A 21,281-nucleotide genomic window follows, 5' to 3' on the forward strand; every position below is an offset into this window, starting at 1 on the left:
AAACATGAAAAAGCAAGAAGTTTCAAGATTCCATTGAATATCAATATGTCATGGAGGACTGGGGATTCAATAGTGTAATACCCATCTTGAAGAAGGGCTCATGCTCGAAACGTCGATTCTCCTGCTCCTTGGATGCTGCCTGACCTGCTGCGCTTTTCCAGCAACACATTTTCAGCTGTAATACCCATCTTACCTATGGTCTGGGAAGACTTAGAAGAAGAAATTGCTAGTCATAATCCACAAGTTCCATCAGACGCTGATTGCAGTTGGGCAGACTTTGCCAAAATTTAAAGAGAAGAATATGGAAGCATTTTTCATGCTGTTTGAGAAGATAGAAAGCCAAATGAGGTGGCCAAAAGCAAGAACTGGACCTTGCACGTGCAAGGTAAATTAACTGGTAAAGCACTAGAGATGTATGCGACCCCATCAGAGGAATATTTCAGGGATCATGGTAAGGTGAAACAGGCTACTTTAAGTAGAGGTGAGCTGGTCACCAAAGCATATCGGCAGAGATCTTAGACCATAAGATATTGGAGCAGAATTAGGTCATTCAGCCCATCGACTTTGTTCTGCCATCCGATCATGGTTGATATGTTTTTCAAATCCATTCTCCTGACTTCTCCCTGTAGCCTTTGTTCCATTACCAATTGAGAACCCATCTGTCTCTGTCTTAAAAACACTCAATGACTTGGCCTCCACAGCCTTCTGTGCCAATTGGTTCCACAGATTCACCACCCACTGGCTGAAGAAAATCCTGCTAATCTCAGTTCCAAAGGGTTGTCGGGCCTTCACTCTAAGGATGTGTCCTTGGGTCCTAGTCCCTCCTACTCATGAAAACATCTTTTCCACATCCATTCTATGCAGGACTCTCAGTATTCCTCCAGTTTCAATCAGATCCCTCCTCATTCTTCTAAACCCCATTAAGTACAGAACCAGAGTCCTCAACCACTTCTCATATAGCAAGTCTTTCATCCCTGGGATCATTCTTGTAAGCTTCCTCTAAACCCTTCCAAGGCCAGTACATCACTCCTTAGATCTAGGGCCAAAAACTTCTCAGAATATTCCAAATACAGTCTGACCAGAGCCTTATACAGCCGCAGCAGTACATTTCTGCTTGTGTACCCTCTTGAAATGAATTCCAGCATTTCATTTGCCTTCCTAACTGCTGACTTTGCTTGTTAGCCTTAAGAAAATCCTAAACTAGGACTCGCAAGTTCTTTTGTGCTTCAGGTTTCCAAAGCCTTTCCCCATTTTAGAAAATAGCCTATGCTTCTATTCTTCCTACCAAAGTGCAAAGCCTCACACTTCACCTCATTGTTTTTCATCTGCCACTTCTTTGCACACTCTCCTCGCCTGTCCAAGTCCTTCTGCAGCCTCCCTGCTTCCTCAACACTACCTGTCTCTCACTTGTCCTTCTTTCTGGCACCTGAAAACTTTGCAGCAATGCCCTCAGTTTCTTCGTCCAGATTGTCAATGTACAATAGTTGTGGTCCCATCATGGACCCCCGTGAACACTGCTAGTCACCAGCTGCCATCTTGAAAGAGACCCCTTTTTCTCAACTCTATGCTTTCTGCCAGTCAACCAATCCTCTATCCATGCCATTATGTTGCTCTGAACACCATGAGCTTTGAACTTATTTAGCAGCCTCCTGTGCAGCACCTTGTCAAAGGCCTTCTGGAAATCCAAATAAATCCCGTTCACTGGCTCTCCTTTGTTTAATTTGCCCATTACCTCCTCAAAGACTTTTAATAAATTTGTCAGGCATGACCTCACCTTGATGAGGCCACATTAACTTGGCCCCATTTTACCATTCGCTTCTAAGTACTTCACAATCTCATCCTTAATAATGGACTCTAAAATCTAACCAATTTCCGAGGTCAAGCTAACAGGCCTATAATTTTCTGCCTTCTGCCTCCTTCCCTTCTTAAATAGGGACATTACATTAGTTATTTTGCAGTACTGTGGAACCCTCCTTGACTCCGGTGATTCCTGAAAGGTGCCAGTGCCTCTACAATCTCCTCAACTATGTCCTTCAGAACTTTGGGATGTAGTATATCTGGTCTGGAGATTTATCCATCTTCAGATCTTTCAACTTCCCCACCACCCACTCCTCTGTGATGGCAACTACAGTCACCTCGGCCCCTGACTGTCTTAAAATTCTGGTATGCTACCGGCATCTTCCAATGTGAAAACTGATGCAAGATACCTGTTGAGTTTCTCCACCATTTCTTCGTTTCCCTGACTACTTCTCCAGCCTAATTTTTCAGTGGTCCAATGTCCACTTGTCTCTCTCTTACCATTTATATACCTAAAATAAACAATTGCAATCTTCTTTTATACTACTAGCTAGCTTACTGTCTTATTTCATCTTCTCCCCCCTTATTACGTTTATTGTTATTCTGTGCTGGTTTTTAAAGATTTTTCAATCCTCTAGTTTCCCACTACATTGTATGCTTTTGGTTTTATAGTATCCCTGGTCAGCCATGGTTGCCTCAACTCCCCCCACCCCCACACACACACACACCCCTCCCCGCCCCTTAGTATGTTTAAGAGGTTTCAGAACTTACAAAAACAGTCTTAATAAACCTTAATTGGGTTTGAGACGGTTAAACAAACTAATTTTGATAGATGGATAAGCGCCTTAAAGGCTGAGAATACAATAGATTCTCTCAGAGAAATTATTTTAGAAGAATTTAACATTTCATTATTTTCTGTACTCAGAACTCATTTAGAAGACCAAAGGGTAGCAACAGCAAGACAGGCAGCTATAATGGCTGACGACTATGAACTGTTCCATAAACCTTTCTTCCATTACCCCTAGAAATTTGAGAATAATAAAAATTGGAGAGTGAAAGGAAGGTAGGTAGTCAGGATAGAGAATGGACAGTAGGGAATGTCCCAAGAGCCCTTCTCAGATTAAGAAGGAAATTGTTGAGGGTAAAGATGAAGTTCGGAAGCTTATGTTACAACATGGAGTAAACCTCTCTGCTAATTTAAACCAGCAACACAGAAATAATTTGTCCCGTGCTGTAATCTGTTAAAATACTAGAGGCAAAGAACTAACTCAAAACTCACTATTTGAAGTAAAAATTAACAACTTTATTCTTTAAGCCTAACAGAGGATATTAACTAACAACTATTTACAACTCTGTTCTCTTAAACCAAGTCTTCAATGCTAGTCTGATTTTAAAAAATCCTAATTAAGATTTACAAAAAAAAATTATGTTTCAAAACCAGTTTTGCTGAGTCTCCTTTGTAGATTTTTCTCTGTAGATTCTCTCCAGGTCAGTTTCTATGTTCTGCTGGCAAACTTCTTCCACAGACAGGTACCTTTACGAAGACTCTTAAACAAGCAGCCTACATCTGTTGGTCTTTTGGCAGTTCTCTCTCAACTGTTCAAAAATATCTGGTTTTACACCCTCAAAACATTGGATTGTTTTATTGGTTTTAATCAAATGCTGATTTCAAACTTGATTGGAGTTTGATATCTTGGGGCATAATTTAAACTGATTGGCCAAATTTGAATTTGTTTTTGTCTCATGGCAACCCAGCAAGTGCTAGCTGTGTCAACCAAATGTTACATTGTTACCTTGTTCAGAACACCTTGTGCTCTGTCAGAGTGGCCTTGCTAGCTTTTCAGATGTCTTAAAGGTACAGGACCTTGACATCTTCATAACACTTAAATGCTCTTTTTGTAGTAAAATGGGCCTCGTGCATTCGAAATGTTGGAAGTGATAAAAGTTGGGACTTAGAGGAGTAATAAAAATGAATTCGAGAAGGGAACACAAAAGGATACTAACATGGACTGAGTTGTAGCTCTAACCGTATCAAAACGGATGGAGGTGAATTTTATTGTTTGTAAAGAAATGTGTAAGTTGGATGAAAGATATGCAGGGTTTTTGTCAAAAGGGAAGGTGACTCCCTTTACTTCAGGTGAGGTGGCTAATCCTGTAGGGTGGCACAATGGCTCAATGGTTAACACTGCTGCCTCACAGCACCAGGATCCCGGGTTCAATCCCACCCTCAGGTGACTGTCTGTGTGGGGTTTGCATGTTCTCCCTGTGACTGCATAGATTTCCTCTGGGTGCTACAGTTTCCTCCCACAATCCAAAAATGTGCAGGTTAGGTGGATTGGCCATGCTAAATTGCCCATAGTGTCAGGGATATGTTGGTTAGGTGGATTAGCCATGGTAAATCTGGGGTTATGGGGATAGGGTAGGGGGATTATACTTAGTGGGATGCTCTTCAGAGGGTCAGTGCTGACTCAATGGGCCAAATGGCCTCCTTCCTCACTATTCTGTGATTCTATAGCCATACTAAGAGTCATGGCAGAAAGATAATACCTCTTACAGATTTAATTTTTCTTCGAGAGTTTGATGGGAGCTAAGGTGCATGGGATTGGTGAAGAATATGTTCCAGTTCCATTTTATAAAGTACAAATAAAATGGGATTTGTTATCAGGAGAAGTAATTGTCAGAGTTGTAAAAAGATTACCTATTGAGGGATAGATTTACTTCTGGGTAACAATTTGACAGGACTGAGGGCTGTAGCTTCACCCAAACGTACAGAATGCCCAAAGGAGGTTCAAGAAACAAAACAGCAACAGGTTGCTGGTATCTTACCTTCATATGGGTTAACCAGGGCAGTGGTTAACCGAAATTTATCAATAAGGATTGATATGGCACCAAAAGCAAATGAAAGGGTATCTAAAACTTGCCGAAAGGGTGAAGATAAAACTTAGTGAAGTGTTTAGTTGATCTCCCTAATTGCAGCACAGGAGAGAGTTCCTGAATTAAATAAATTAGTACAGTCAGCTCATACTAGGGTAGGAGCCAAAGGAGTTCCAGAGTGCTGTAAATTTAAGAATGGAATGCACATGAGAAAGTGGAAACCCCCTCATATAGCCATTGGTGAGAAATGTCACTTGCAAATCAGATAGTGGTACCGCCTCACTATCTGCATCTAAACTGGAGCGGCATTAATATCCTTGCACGGAGGTTTGCTAGTGCCACTCAGGAAGGTTTCAACTAGTGTGGCAGGAGGGTGGGAAACAGAGCAGTAGGTCACCATGTGGTGTGATTGAGGATAAATCAAATAAGTCTAATGGGAAGAACATACAGAGTTGAAACTTTATTGCTGGAACAGCACAGCAGGTCAGGCAGCATCCAGGGAACAGGAGATTCGACGTTTCGGGCACAGGCCCTTCTTCAGGATTCCTGAAGAAGGGCCTGTGCCCGAAACGTCGAATCTCCTGTTCCCTGGATGCTGCCTGACCTGCTGTGCTGTTCCAGCAATAAAGTTTCAACTTTGATCTCCAGCATCTGCAGACCTCACTTTCTCCTCGAAGAACATACAGAGCCAGGTTAATGAACAAATCAGCTCTAGCAGTCCTGAAGTATATTTACTTTAATGCAAGGAGTATCACAGGTAAACAGATGAGTTTAGAACCTGGGTTAGTACATGGGACTACAATGTGGTAACCATTACAGACAATTGAGAGAAAGGCAGGACTGGTAGCAGAAATGTTTCGGGGTTTAGAAGTTTCAGGTGAGATGGAGAGGGATGTAAAAGGAGTGGAGAGTTGCATTACTGATTCAGGAGAATGTCATAGCTAACTAAGAGAGGATATCTTGGCGGGCTCATCCAGCAAGATAATATGGGTAGAATCTAGAAATAAGAAAGGTCCATTTGATATGATAGCTTATATTAAAGGCCTCCCAGTAGAAGAACAAATATGTAAGTAGATCATGAAAATTCGTAAAAACAACATGATTGTTTTCATGGGTGATTTTAACTTGCCCAATACTCACTGGGATTCTGTTTGTGCTGAGCTGAGATGGGGCAGAATTTGTTAGGTGCATCCAGGAGGGTTTTCTTGAAACAAATATGTAGGTAGTCCAGCTAAGGAAGAATCACAGAATCCTTACAGTGTGGAAAGAACCCAGTTGGCCCATTAAGTCTTCACCAATCCTCCGAAGAGCATCCCACACAGACCCAGCTCCCTACCCTTTCCTGTAACCCCTCATTTACCACCTGGCCTGCACATCCTTTGAAACAATGGACAATTTAACATAGCCAGTCCACCTAACCTGAACCCCTTTGTTTTGTGAGAGGAAACCAGAGCACCTGGATGAAACCCATGCAGCTACATGGAGAACATGTAAACTTCACACACAGTCACCCAAGACTGGAATCAAACCTGGGTCCCTGGTACTGTGAGGCAGCACAGTTAGCCACTGAGCCACCGTGCTGCCACAGGGGCCTTTTATTGGGGGAGTGAGCCTGACCAGATGATCGAAATTTCAGAGGGAGAGTAGTTTGGGAACAGTGATCATAATTCCATAAGTTTTAAGATAGTTATGAATAAGGACTCATTAGAATTATGCAATCCTTGCAATGTGAAGCAGACCATTTGGCCCATTGAGTCACGTTGACCCTCCAAAGAGCATTTGCATAGACCCACTCCATCCCTGTAACATCGCAGTTCTCATAGCTAATCCACCTAGCCTGCACATCCCTTTTAGCATGGCCAATCCATGTAACCCACACATCTTTGGATTGTGCAAGGAAACCAGAGCACCCAGAGGAAACCCACGCAGACACAGGGAGGACATACAAACTCCACGCAGATGCTGTTGCCCAAAGCTGGAATCGAATCCATGTCCCTGGTGTTGTAAGGCAGCAGTGCTAACCACTGAGCCAATTCGTTCTTTTGTGAAAGTGCTGGAGGAAAACCAATCACAACAGTATTAGGCAGGAACCGAAGAAATTAGATTGAGTGCGCTGTTTGAGGGTAAATCCACATCAGACATATGGGAGTCTTTTAAAGGTCAGTTGACCAGAGTTCAGACCCAGCATGTTCCTTTGAGGATGAAAGATAAGGATGCAACCTCAAATCACAAGAAATATTGAAAGTTTAGTCAAAAATAAAACGGAAGTATATGTAAGGTTTCAGAAGCTGAAATCAAACAAGGTCCTTAAGGAGTATAAAGGAAGCAGAAAAAGAACTTGAACAAGAAATTAGGAGAGCTAGATAAGCCCATGAATGTCCTTGGCAAGTAGGATTAAGGAGAATGCCAAAGTAATTTGTACATATGTTAGGAGCAATTAGGGAATGAGTACGTCTACTCAAGGACAGAAAAGATCATTTATACATGGAGTCAGAGGAAGTATATGAGGTCCTTAATCACCAAGGGGAAAGACATGGATGATGGTAAAAGTATTGTGGGGGGAATGTTGATATTCTGAGGCATGTCAATATTAAGACAGAGCAGGTTTTTGAAGTCTTGATAAACATTAAGGTAATTAGATAAGTCCCCAGGCGCTAATAGGATCCATGGAATCTCAACAGTGCAGAAAGAGGCTATTCAGCTTATCAATTCTCCACCAACCCTATGAAGAGCTTCCCACCACATGAACCCACACGTGGTTTTTACCATTGCTAACCCACATAACCTGCACATCTCTGCAGACGACAGAGCTTTTTATTTAGCATGGTCAATCCACCTGCATATCTTTGGACTGTGGGAGGAAACTGGAGGACCCCGGAGGAAACCCATGCAAACTCCGGGAGAATATGCAAACTCCACATAGACAGTCACCCAAAGCTAGAATCGAACATGAATTGCTGGTACTATAAGGCAGCAGTGCCACTGTACTGAAGAAGGCAAGAAAGGAGATTACTGGGCGTTGGCAGAGATCTTTGTGTTCACTTTAACTACAGGCAAGATCCCAGAAAAATGGAGAATAGCCAGTGTTGTTCCTTTGTTTAAGGAGGGCAACGTGAATTATCCAGGAAATCATAGGCCGATTAAATTTATGTCACTGGTAGGGAAATTATTGGAAAAGATTCTTAGGGACAGGATTTGCTCACACCTGGAGATGAATGGATTTATTCGGGATAGTCTGTTTGACTTTGTGCACGGGAGTTCATGTCTCACTAACTTGTTTGAGTTTTTGAGGAAGTGAAAATGGCTGATATGGGTAGGGTAGTGGATGTTGTCTTAATGAACTTTACTAAAGGAATTGATAAGGTCCTTCATGGCATGCTGATGCAGGTGGTTAAGTCCCATGGGACCTACAGCGAGTTGGCAAGTTGGACACAGAATTAGCTTGGTCATAGAAGACAGTGTTTCGATCTCTGACTGGAGATCTGTGACTAGAGGTATTTTGCAAGGTTGTCAACATGTTGGGGTAAATTTTGAAAGTCTTTGGTGGTTTAAATTTTACAATGTTTCGAATGCAGAGGTGGAAAGGCTGATTCGTTTCAGCTGCCTTTCTCTGTGTTGTAACAGCAGATGGAACTAAATTGTATAATTATGAGCCAGTTGGAACAATATGTTTATCAGGGCAAGTATTAGGATTTTTAATTAAGGATGAAATTACTAAGTATCTCAGTGAAGGGTTCTTGTGGCATGGTGGCAGTGTCCCTGCCTCTGGACCAGGAGGCCCAAGTTTAAGTCCCACCTGTTCCAAAGTTGTGTAATAAATTCTCTGAGCAGGGTGATTAGAAATATATATATATTTTTTAAATTAAATACCTCAGTAATGATATGTAGGAACACCCAACAAAACATTTAAAAGTAAAAATATGTTTGGCAGAGCTGCTGGAATTCTTTGAAGAACTGACATATGCTCAATGCGGTGGATGTCAAGTCCTTGAATCTTAGGAAATTCTTGACCATGTTCCTCACAGGAGAGTTATTGGAGAAGGTTGAGCAATAGAAGATTGAAAAAGAGTGGGAAAAAAGGTTTTACTAAAATATGAGCAATGGCAAATAATTCTAGAATCAAAGGAAATTTTCCAATAAGACAGGATGGGCAAAAATGGCAGATTACATTTAATAGGGCTTTTGCCCGAAACGTCGATTTTACTGCTCCTTGGATGCTGCCTGAACCTACTGTGCTCTTCCAGCACCACTAATCCAGATTACATTTAATGTCTACATTTTGGGAAGGGAAATAATTATTTCACTTTGGAAGAGGATGAGTAAAAGGATTCAGAGGTTTGGGTTCACAGGAAAACAAAAGCAACACTTTGTTGTTAAAGTCACAGAGTATCTTGTGGGATAAGTACAGAAGAACAATGTTGAGATGTAATAGCAAACTTATATTAGGAGTTAATGAGACACCTGGAGTTCTGTGCATGGTTACAGCCTGTACATTGTCAGAAGAATATTGAGACTTCAGGGAGGGAGCAATACTGATTCACTAGGAACCTCCTGATATGCGAAAATACCGAAGCAAATAAAAACTTGCAGCATTAGAGTCATTTCAAGAAAATTAGGGAGTTTTTTGATGAAGCTTTTCATAATAATGAAAGAAATCTGGAAACAAATTGTTTCCAGTGGTTGGATTATCTAGAACAATGAGTATGATTGACAATAAGAATTGTAGGAAAGAGATCAGGAATAGCTGTGATATTTAGGTATGAAATGCACTGGTAATTTTGTTTCAATCATTAACTCTATGTTAACATTTTAGATTGTGGTGACATCTAGAGCTGTCTTCATGCTGATGGGAGATGTCAAAATTACAAGGATAACTATTGACTGAATAGAGTGGTGTGAAGCTTGAGTTCATGTCTTCCTCATTTTTATTGTCATAAAACTTTATTTTTCTTTTTTTATTTTACACTTAAGGTGAGGATGAAGATGAATTTGAGCTGTTCATGATGCCACTAACTACAACTTTTGAAAATCTGACACAGCTTCTCAATAGCAACTTCAAGCAAGACAAGGCCAAGGTATGTTTGTCCTTCTTATTTACCTTGCAAAATAAGATGTAACCAATGAATTGCTACATTAATTACCATTTGCTGTTTCAAAATATTTCATATACTCCGAGGAACCTCTATTATCCAAAGGACACAGGCGGGGAGTATTTCGTTCGGTTAAATGAGTTCCGGACAATCGAATGTCGGATAACATTGTTTAACTAAGCATCAGGACTTTGCAATCTTGCCGGATAATCCGATATTAGGATAATCAAATACTGGATAATTGAGGTTCCTTTGTATTGCAGTGATTTAAAGGTTACATTGACTACTGTTGTATGAAACACTTGAGCAATAAAAAGTTATGTGTACATGTTGAGACCTCAGGTCTCCAGAGGCAGTGAGAGTCGCGTTAATGTGTGTACTATGTGCAAATGTCAGTAAACTGTTAAAGTATGTAAATGGTAATTAACTTTGCATTTGAGCCGACATTCTGGCTTAACAACTGATGCATAGGTTCAAGAGCTGTCTGCATCTTGTTTCTTTGGTGAAACTTACGGGCTGGGAAGCTTTAAACTGCTGAAAGCGAAGACTGCAATCATATCTGGGTGAGCACTTCTTCTGAGTGTTATTATTACTACTTTACATATAATTCTCAATATCTGTCCTTTCACCTTGATCTGCCCTTCGCTGAATCAATAAATTATAGAATCTCTGCTGTCAGCCTTCACACAACTTAGAAATAGTTTGTGCAGCTCTACCTTGCACCTATGATAAATTACAAGACGAGGAGGAGGAGGAGGACCAGTAGCTGAAGGACCAGCAGAACCAACTTGCTTCTCCTCAGTCACTTGCCACTGCAAATAGCAGAGGGGATGGACACAGAAATCCATCTCAGAGAATGCAAGTCCCAAAAGCAGTACCTGCAGATACAGATCGACTATATGTGAGCATCACTGTCTCTGGAAACATAGGCTTTTATGACATCCCATTGTTGAAATCTGCATCCTCCTGTAACAAGACCACCTTCCCACTGGGCCAGGAGAGCAAACATTTGCAATGACTGTCAATGTGGCTGTCACCGAAGGCCATCCTCCTCTGGCTCTCTGCTTTTTCCTGAAGTTCTGTTCTTTCTGTTGGAAGGAGAGAAAGCAGAGAGTTGTGTTTGTGAAAAAAAGGCTTGAGTGGGAGGTGAGAAGGTCAACCTGAATAAACAGGTATAGACACAAACTGACATAATGATTAAAATGATATTAACTGTTTAGATGGGGATACAAGGTAGTACATAGGAATATATAATTTAGGTGCAGGAGTAGGTCATTCAGTCATTTGAACTTGCTATACCATTCAGTAAAATTACAACTGATTTGGTTATGATCTCAATTCCACTTTGCTGTCTTCCTCCCATATCCTTGTTTCCTTGTCTTTTGAAAATGCGTCGAATTGAAGTTTAAATAATTTCAATGATGCAGCCTCCTCAGTTTTCTAGGAAGAGAATTCATGCAGTAATAATTATCTATAAATTCTCTTCTGCAGAATTTCTCCTCATCTCCGTATTCTTAAACAGTGTCCTCTGCTTTCAACCTCTCCCAAAAGAGACAATGTAACAGAATCGTATAGTTTGTCAGATGCCCTTCAATCCATCGAGTCCATACTGCCAAATATGTACTACTTCTACACTAGTCCACATTCCCTCACTAGGCCCATAGCCTTGAGTGTTATGACACTTCAAGTGATCATCCAAGTACTTTTTAAAGGTTGTGAGGTTCCCTCGTTTCAAGTATCCTCTCAGGCAGGGCATTTCAGTGCCCCACCATTCTTTTGCTGAAAAGGTTTTTTCTCAAATTCCCTGTGACCTCCTGATTTTTAAATTTAAATTATGCACCCTTGTTATTGACTATTTGAGAAAGGGGACCAGCTGCTTTCTAATCACATTCTCTATGCTCCTCATACATCTGTATAAGGTCCCCCTCTCACCTTCTCTGTTCTAAAGAAAACAATCTAAGCTTATCCAGCTTCTCTTCGACTAAAGGTGATATGCTGAAGACTTCAGCTGTGTCAGGCCCAGGTTAGTGATAACTTGCAGAATATTTTGGGCATTAAATTTGTGAATTTTGGATGTTGAAATTTGTGCACTGATCTGTCTGGATTTTGGTGGGCAAAACAGGTAGGGTGAAGCATTTGGTCAATTCCGACATCACTGTTTCGATAGATATGGTTCCAAGGGGAAGTGCCTTTATTGCCATGTCCGTGATGGAAAGAGTATTCAAAGTTTGTGAGAAGATTTATAGCTCGGGTGCTCGTTGTTGTGGTTGTGTTCACCAAGCTGGGAGTTTGTGTTGCAGACGTTTCGTCCCCTGTCTCGGTGACATCCTCAGTGCTTGGGAGCCTCCTGTGAAGCGCTTCTGTGAAGCGCTTCTGTGATCTTTCCTCCGGCATTTGTAGTGGTTTGCGTCAGATTCAAACCACTACAAATGCCGGAGGAAAGATCACATAAACGCTTCACAGGAGGCTCCCAAGCACTGAGGATGTCACTTAGACAGGGGACGAAACGTCTGCAACACAAACTCCCAGTTCGGCGAACACAACCACAACATGGAAAGAATATACTGCTAGCCCCCTTTTAGTCTTGGGCAGATGTCCCACATAGTCCACTAACACCTTGCTGAATGGTTCCACAGAAGCAGGTTCTACAAAACTTGATCACAACCTTATGCAACAATGTCCAGTAAAAATGCTGTTGACGGGAGCTTCCTTCTTTCATATACTGACATGCTCAGCCTTCAAAACCTTGTGACTTTACCATAAAATGTCCCTCAGTTCCTCAGCTGCACCACCATCTGGTGTATCACTTTCCCTTCTTTGTTTACAGGTCTGTGAGAGCAACTCCATTTCTCAGCAGCACTTCGTGTCTAATGTAGTCAGAGTGTATTTCTGCTGCATCTTCAGGATATGAGCAGTCTAAGCTGCTGCTTTTAACAGTGGATCAGTATATTGGGCTGCTACCAAGGAGGTTCCATTTATGGCCTTATGGCTTTTCCAGACTTCCAAAAACATTTCTGATAACCAAACCAGAGGACTCCATTGGCTTAGCTTGACACTCCATAGACCATGTGAACACACAATGAGGGAGAATGCCAGGCACTTTTTCCTGCAGCTGTTCCCTAACCTCAGCGGCCTTCTCGGAGTCACTGGGGAGGCTATTACCTTCGATCTTGCCAGATCATTGCTGAGGGACAGATCAATCCCATCCACAGGCAGAGTGGGGATGACTGCCACGATCACTGATCCTGACACAAGGACACACTCCAGATATACCTGTAAAGGAGGATGGCCATTTACCCTACTTCAATCCCTTTTCCAACTTCTCTGGTGTGAAGGTCATGCCTTTTCCCACAGTACGGTCTGGCAGCCCCATTATTCTGCATTATTCAGCACGGTGGCACAGTGGTTAGCACTGCTGCCTCACAGCGCCAGAGACCCGGGTTCAATTCCCGACTCAGGCGACTGACTGTGTGGAGTTTGCACATTCTCCCTGTGTCTGCGTGGGTTTCCTCCGGGTGCTCCGGCTTCCTCCCACAGTCCAAAGATGTGCAGGTCAGGTGAATTGGCCATGCTAAATTGCCCGTAGTGTTAGGTAAAGGGGTAAATGTAGGGAAATGGGTGGTTTGCGCTTCAGCGGGTCGGTGTGGACTTGTTGGGCCGAAGGGCCTGTTTCCACACTGTAAGTAATCTAATCTAATCTACCATATCACACTTGCTCTGCTAACTCTGGGGGGATGTGACCACCTTTATTTTGGATTCAATATACCAGTAACTCTCAGGGATTCATTTAATTAACTTCATCCGCACTCTCAGAAGTGCCTTCAGAGGGATTTGCAGCCACAGTCAGTGCCATAGCTTAGCCTACTAAGGAATGTATGTGACCAATAAATCCCGGCAATTTTTCCTGTGGTCTCCAACAGTTGGAGCAGACATATAATGCATTTTGGCATTTAAAGTACACAGACTTTTTCCTCTTTCTTTTTCACCACCATTTCTATTCTCAGAAGGACTTCCCTCTTTCCCATGGGTCTCAGTTTTCTGTCACCCTCCCAATTCTACCTTTTCCAATTGTTTGATGGTGACTTAGAGAGAGAACAGGGGTTTGTGGATCAGCCAATGTGCTTGTTTGCATAGACCCAGTGACTCACTGAACCTATAGGTGTATTCTTATTGGGACAGGAGGTTAGTTAGCTCGGTTGGCTGGAAAACTGGTTGGCAATGCAGGATGATGCCAACAGCATGAGTTGATTTCCTGTGCTAGCTGAGGTTATCATGAAGGACCCTCCGTCTCAATCTTTCCTCTTGCCTGAGGTGTGGTGATCCTTAGATTTGTAGCACCACCAGTCGTCTCTATCTAATGCGAAACCAGCATATGATCTGGCAAGTTTACCTTTTTTATGCTGATTGGGAAGGGTATGGAATTTGTAAACTTCTCAAGAGCAACTAATTCGTGGAAGATTTCTTAACTGGCTTCTGTCTTCAGTGGCTATACCCACTGGTCAAAGCAAGTTTTTCAAATTCCAGGTACAGTACATAGAACATAGAACAGTACTGCTGTATGATCCCTTTTGTCCTCGATGTTGTGCCGACCTTTTATCCTAGTCTAAGATCAAACTAACCTGATACCCTTCATTTTACTATAATCCATGTGCCTTTCCATGATTCTCTTAAATGTCCCTAATGTCTCCAATCACTTGAAAAGGATGCCCCCTCATGATAACCATTTCCACCCTGGGAACAAGTCTCTGGCTAGCAACTCTATCTATACCTCTCATCATTTTGTACACCTCTATCAAATCACTTGTCATCCTTCATCGTTCCAATGAGAAAAGCCCTCACTCCCTCACCCTTTCTTGAAGAGACATTGCCTCCAGTCCAGGCAGCATCCTGGTAAATCTCGTCTGCACCCTCTCTTTTTTTGTATGTATATATTTATTGAAAGAATTTTTCACTCTTTTACAAAAAACAAACCAAAAATGTTATAAAAGTACAAAAGTACGGAAAAGTAGAAATATCGTACTATTATATTACAGTAGCGCTGACTATAAACTGCCTACTATTCTTCAAGATAGTCGTCTCATTTATTTAACTTAACCCAAATTAGCATAAACTCAAATTAAATAAAATAACATTAAACTAAATTACAATTCACTAAAATTAAATTACACTACATTGTACTATATTACATTGCTCCACTCGCCGCACCTCCAACAAGGCTCTTGTCCATGGGAGCAGCAGTTATTATACCCGTATTTACTAGGCTGCCACAGCACACCCCCACCACCAGAGTCCCCGGACCACCATATACGGCCCTCGTGGCCCTAATCAATACCGGCAACAGATCCATGTCTATGTAATTTAGAAAGGGCATTCTGTAGTGCACCATACTTGTCAGGTAATCTTGAGGGATGTGCTCCAGCACAAGTCTGTGCCACCCTGCAAGACCTGGAGGCTGTTCTTCCTCGCACAGTGTGTAAAAATTTGAATAACGTCTTTCCGTGCTTACCCAAGGAGGGAAGATTTGGTAGTCCAAAAAGGAGGGACCCCGGATCCTCCCTAACTTCTATTCCCAGGATCTTCTCCAGCTCATTCACTATGCCCACCCCACCCCCTGCCAAGTATCCTCGGATCTTGTAACAGGACCAAAAGCAATGTGTAAGGGTGCCAATACTGTTTTTACATTTGGGACATTTCGGGGAAGATCCTTTCTTAAACTTTGCTAACCTCTCTGGTGCCATATGGGCCCTGTGGAGGATCTTCAGTTGTATCACTTGTGCCTTATTACATACTGAAATTTTCTTTACATTCCCCCATGTATCCTTCCATGTTTCCGATGAGATTTCTTCTCCTAACTCCTGACTCCGAATCTCATGGAATCTCTCCATATCTCCTAAGTCATTCCCTCTCTGCAGATGATATATGGTACTAAATGAGAGAGCGCCCCCACATCGGAGCACTCTTCGTTCAATATCCAACTTGTAGTGCTGGGCCAAGAGTGTGGTCTTCTTCTGTATGTAACCCATAACCTGGAAATATCGGAAAAAGTCCCTATTAGGGATTCAGTATTTCTGACCTAACTGGCTGAAAGACATCAAGACCTCTCCCTCAAATAAATCTCCCATACAGGAGATTCTGTTACTCTCCCAAGCTCTGAAGCCGGAGTCCATTGACCCTGGTCTAAGTCCTGGGGCTCTCACTAACAGGTGAACGGCGAAGTCTTAAGCAATTGGCCTCACCCTGCTGCATTATATTACATGCTTTTACCGTATTTACGATAATTAGACCTTCACAGTACACAACTACTGATCTCATTTTATCCATGAACAGTAAGTTTATTAGCGGACATCCCACCTGTGAGGCTTCAACATCAAGCCATTTCGACTTTGAGTCATTGCGTACCCATTCGTCTATATATGACAACAGTACTCCTGTTTGGTATCTCTTCACATCTGGGAGGTCCATGCACCCATATCCTGCGGAAGTTGCAGCTTGATAAATTTAATTAGGGGGCGCCTATGGCACTAAATAAATGTTCCAAGCCATCCTGCAAATCTTCTCAGCACCTATTTGGGTAATAGCACCGGGAGCATCCTCATAGGATATAATAACTAAGGAAGAACATTGATTCTAATCAAGGCAATGCAGCCTAGCCATGATATGGGTAGTCCCTCCCATCGCTGCAGGTCCTGTTTTATTCTTTCAAACAGCTATGTAAAGTTAGCTCTGTACAGCTGCCAGAGGTAAAGGGTAATAAAAATTCCCAGATAGAGAAAACCTTTCTGTGACCATCTAAAAGGCAACTCCATTCTATCCTTTAGCTTCAGTACTTCCTGAAACGTCGATTCTCCTGTTCCCTAGATGCTGCCTGACCTGCTGCGCTTCTCCAGCAACACATTTCCATCTTCGGTACTTCCACCAATCCCCCCAGGGGCATGATTTCAATTTTGTGAAATTTATCCTGTATCCTGAAAAGCTGCCGAATAATTTAATTTTTTGTATTAGCCGGAGTATGGACTTTTCGGGGTTCGCCAAAAACAGATGGACATCGTCCGCATAGAGAGTGATTTTGTGTTTGCCAACTCCCACCTTTGGTGCCATTATTTCAGGGTCCTTTCAGATAGCCTCTGCCAGTGGTTCAAGTCCCAAGGTAAACAGCAGCAGCGACAGGGGACATCCCTATCAGCTACCCCTCCCCACACTAAAATTGTTCAATTTGACCCCATTTGTGATAACCACCGCCTTGGGGTCTCCATATAACACTGTCACTCACCTGGCGAAGGTCCCTCACTGACCAAAATGATCTAAAACAGCAAAGAGATACGACCATTTCCCACCCTATCAAAAGCCTTTTCTGCATCCAGGGAGGCCATCAAACCCAGAATCATTCTCTGCTGACATATTTGCATTATATTCAATACCCATCTGATATTGTTGGAGGAGCTGCAGCCCTTGATAAAACCGGTCTGGTTCTCTTATATTAACAGGCAGCACCCTCTCCAATCTCACAGCCCACATCTTTGATAGGATTTTAAAATTTACATTGAACAACAAGATGGGTCTATACGACGTGCAATCCTTCGGGGTCTTTCCCTTTCTTTAAAATAAGGGAGATATTAGTCTCCCTAAGAGAGGGAGGCAGTCCTGGCTATACAAATTACTATACATCTCCAGCAGTGGTTCAGCCAACATGTGTATGAACTCCTTGTAAAATTCTCTCACCTGGACGGAGTGCCATACAACCTTAGAGCTGCCTTACCATCTCTTGCACCTCCTGTTATGTCTTCTGGCTGTTTCTGTTATTAATTGCTTTTCCTTATACTGCTGGAATTGCACTAGGACCAGGCGAGGCTGCTGGGCCGGCCTGGACCTACGCATCATGACCTGGTGGGCCCACTCCACTGTCACCTGGCTCAACTCGATCTCCAGCCCTAGCATCTCCAGGAGCCACCTCTCAAAAAAATCAGCAAGGTTCTCACCTTCTTCATGTTTCGGTAAACCCACAATCCGTAGATTTTTTCTCTCCGCCCTCAATTTTCGAGGTTGTCTACTTGTTCCTGCAGGGCCTGAACCTGGCCTTCCATGGTTCGGACTCGCCCCTTGGAGTCCTCCGAGGCCTCGGTCCTCTGTTCCACCGCTTCTATACACTGATCCAAACCCTGGACCTCCTGCCCATGCTTTGTCAGCATGGCAGTAATTGGTTCCAGCGCTCGCTCGATTTTCTTACTGAGTTTTGCGAACCCCATTAGTAAGTGCAGTTGCTCAACTGAATGTAAGGGCACCGCCACGAGAGTTGAGGTGGGAGTTGAGGTAACAGCTGTGGGTGTGCTGGATATCGTAGGGGAGTGCGCTGCCTGCTGCGCTCCCTTTGCTCCCTTTCCCTTGGATGTCTTAATTTCAGCTCCAGATCTGTCAAATCTTAATTTAAAAGGCCCTAGGTATTCTACCTACTTTACATTATAAACTTTCCTCAGGGGTGGCTAATGGGGGGGTGGGGTAGGTGCCCACGTTGGCTGGGGTGTGGCACAGAGCCCAATACAGCAGACTGTTCAGACTGCCGCCATCTTAAATTCTACCCGACTACCCCTCGCACTCTCTCTAAAGCTTCCACATTCTTCCTAATGAGGCAACCAGATCTGAACACAGTATTCCAAGTGTGGTCTAACCAGGGCTCTATGAAGCTGCAGCATAACCTTGTGATGCTTAAACTCAATCCCGCTGTTAATGAAAGTGAACACACCATACTCCTTAACAACCCTGTCAACTTGGGTGGCAACTTTGAGGGATCTATGGACGCGATCCCTCTGTTCCTCCACAATGCCAAAAGTCCTGCCTTTAACCCTGTAATCTGCACTCAAATTCAATCTTCCAAAATAAATCACTTCACACTTTTCCATCTGTCACTTCTCAGCCCAGTTCTGCATCCTGTCAATGTCCTGTTGCAACCTACAACAGCCCTCCACACTATCCACAACTCCACCAACCTTGGTGTCATAAGCAATCTTACTAACTCACCCTACCACGTCGTCATCCAAGTCATTTATAAAATTCACAACGAGCAGAGATCCGATAGTAGGTGGAATACTTTCCACCTACTATCACCCTCTGTCTTCTATGGGCCAATCAATTCTGTGTTCTGACAGCTAAATTTCCCTGTATCCCATGCATCTTTACTTTCTGAATGAGCCTACCATGAAGAACCTTAACAAACGCCTTGCTAAAATCCAATTACACCACATCCACTATTCTACTTTCATCAATGTGTTTTGTCACATCCTCAAAGAATTCAATAATGCTTGTGAGGCATGACCTGCCCCTCACTATCTTTAATCATACAATGCTTTCCAAATATTACTAAATCCTGTCTCAGAATCCTCTCCAATAATTTTCATATTACCAACATAAGACTGACTGGTCTGTAATTCCCAAGGTTATCCCTATTCCCTTTCTTGAACAAGGGAATAACATTTGCCACCCTCCAAACACCTGGCACTACTCCAGTGGACAGTGGGGATGCAAAGATCACCGTCAAAGGTGCAGCAACTCTTCCCTCGCTTCCTGTAGTAACCTTGGATATATCCCATCTGGTCCAGGCACTTATCTATCCTCATGTTTTTTAAAATTTTCAGCACATCGTCCTTTTAACTTCAACCTATTTGAGCATATCAGCTTGTTTCACTCTGTCCTCACAAACGAAGCCAAGTATTCATTAAGGACCTCCCCCACCTCTTCCAACTCCAGGCACAAGTTCATTCCAGTATCCCTGATTCACCCTACCCTCACTCTGGCCATCCTCTTGTTCCTCACATAAGTGTGGAACACCTTGGAATTTTCTTTAATCCTACCCATTAAGGCTTTTTCATGCCCCCTTCTAGCTCACCTAAGTCCATTCTGCAGTTCCTTCCTGGCTACCTTGTAACCCTCTAAAGCCCTGTTGGGTCCTTGCTTCCTCAACCTTAAGTAAGCTTCTTTCTTCCTCATGGGCTAGATGTTCCACATCGCTTGTTATCCAAGGTTCCTTCGCTCTACCATCCCTTCCTAGCCTCAGTGGGACAAACCTATTCTGCACTCGCAACAAGTGCTCCCTAAACAGCTTCCACTTTTCTGTCGTGCATTTCCCTGAGAATATCTGTTTCCAATTTATGTTCCTGCCTAATAGCATTGTAAATCCCCCTCCCCCAATTAAATACTTTCCCATACTGTCTGTTTCTATCTCTCTCCATGAGTATAGTAAAGGTCAGGGAGTTGTGATCACTATCACCAAAATGCTCTCCCACTGAGAGGTCTGACATATGACCTGTTTTGTTGCCAAGCATCCAATCCAACATGGCCTCCCCTCTCGTCAGCCTATCTACATATTGAGTTAGGATATTGACTGTAGATAATGGAGGTCTAAAACAGAAACAGAACTTACTGGATAAACTGTGTTGAAGGTCTGCAGGTCTGGACTCAAAATGACTATTTTTTTCTCTTCACAGACACTGAGCTGCTGAGTTCTCCAGCAATTTCTGTCCAAGTACTTATAGTTCGGCCATTTTCTGAGTATATGGGAGATGATATGCCTCTGGCACGAACTGGTATGCATTTAATGAAGCTTTTTTTTACTAGCTCATAATTGGTGGTACATTTCTTGAGCAAGAGGAAATAATTTTTCTGCAGTTTTCCCAAATGCCTACACTGCATTAATAAGGACTTGTGTTAGACTGGCCACCTTAACTGCTGTAATATTCATTAGGAAGAAATGAAGAAAGCTCTGCCCCTGCCTCCTCAAACTTAGGCATCTCAGCAAACTCATTTAATTTGTACCACCCTGAAGTTTAAGCCAATGAAATCTTCATGGACATTTGTGGTGTGCCTGCTCCTCAGTTTGAGTTGCCTTTGTTCAAATTCCTTTTCTTGCCATTTTTCCTGAACTTTCTTTTTTCTCCTTGTTCTTTCCTCCCTTTCCTGTTTCTCTCTTTTTTTCCCTTTCCTCCCTCTTTGTCTTTTTCTTAAATTTTCATTTCCACTGCTCCAATCTCAATCTCTCTTCCACAACATCATGTTTTATTGTACTCAGTTTCCACCTATAAACCATTGACCAACCATTTTAAAATTTTGGGTCTCCTGTCTTTCTGGTGAAATTTTGATCCCAAGTGTCTTGCTAAATCTTCCAACTGTTCAAGGAACAGAACTTTTGAATCCTCTAATTCTACTAGGAACATGCTGGCATTAAATCTAGACAATTCCAAACTGTAGGAATGCAACCTTGAAAACGTTTTTTGTGATTTTTTAAAAGTTGGTTCCAAAGACAGTTTCCCATTCTCATTTCTTTTTGTTTTGTCTATGGATTCTCACATAATGGCACAAGTCTCCAATTTGTTGTCTTGAGACACCAGGCAAAGATACCCAGTTGCAGACAGCACACGCCAAATCTAAAGTCCTCAGATGAGGAAAGATGAACCAGCTCCTTTTGGTTATTCACCACCTCCTCAGTCAATTGCAACAAGGTTCATTTTAAAAAGTACCCTTCCCTTTTGGGTA

The 21,281-nt window shown here is 42.6% G+C and overlaps 1 protein-coding gene across 1 annotated transcript in view; it reads left to right on the forward strand.

The window, feature by feature from the left end:
* Positions 1-21,281, forward strand: part of LOC122556776 (ran-binding protein 17-like) — a 1,080,295-nt gene that overhangs the window by 665,532 nt on the left and 393,482 nt on the right. The window contains exon 19 of the mRNA XM_043703926.2: positions 9,643-9,746. Coding sequence (XP_043559861.2) covers positions 9,643-9,746 — 104 coding nt within the window. The remainder of the gene's footprint in view (positions 1-9,642; positions 9,747-21,281) is intronic.

This window comes from Chiloscyllium plagiosum, unplaced genomic scaffold (assembly GCF_037043375.1).
Source record: "Chiloscyllium plagiosum isolate Xiang-an unplaced genomic scaffold, Cpla_swu_hap1 HiC_scaffold_16, whole genome shotgun sequence".
Lineage (NCBI taxonomy): Eukaryota > Metazoa > Chordata > Chondrichthyes > Orectolobiformes > Hemiscylliidae > Chiloscyllium > Chiloscyllium plagiosum.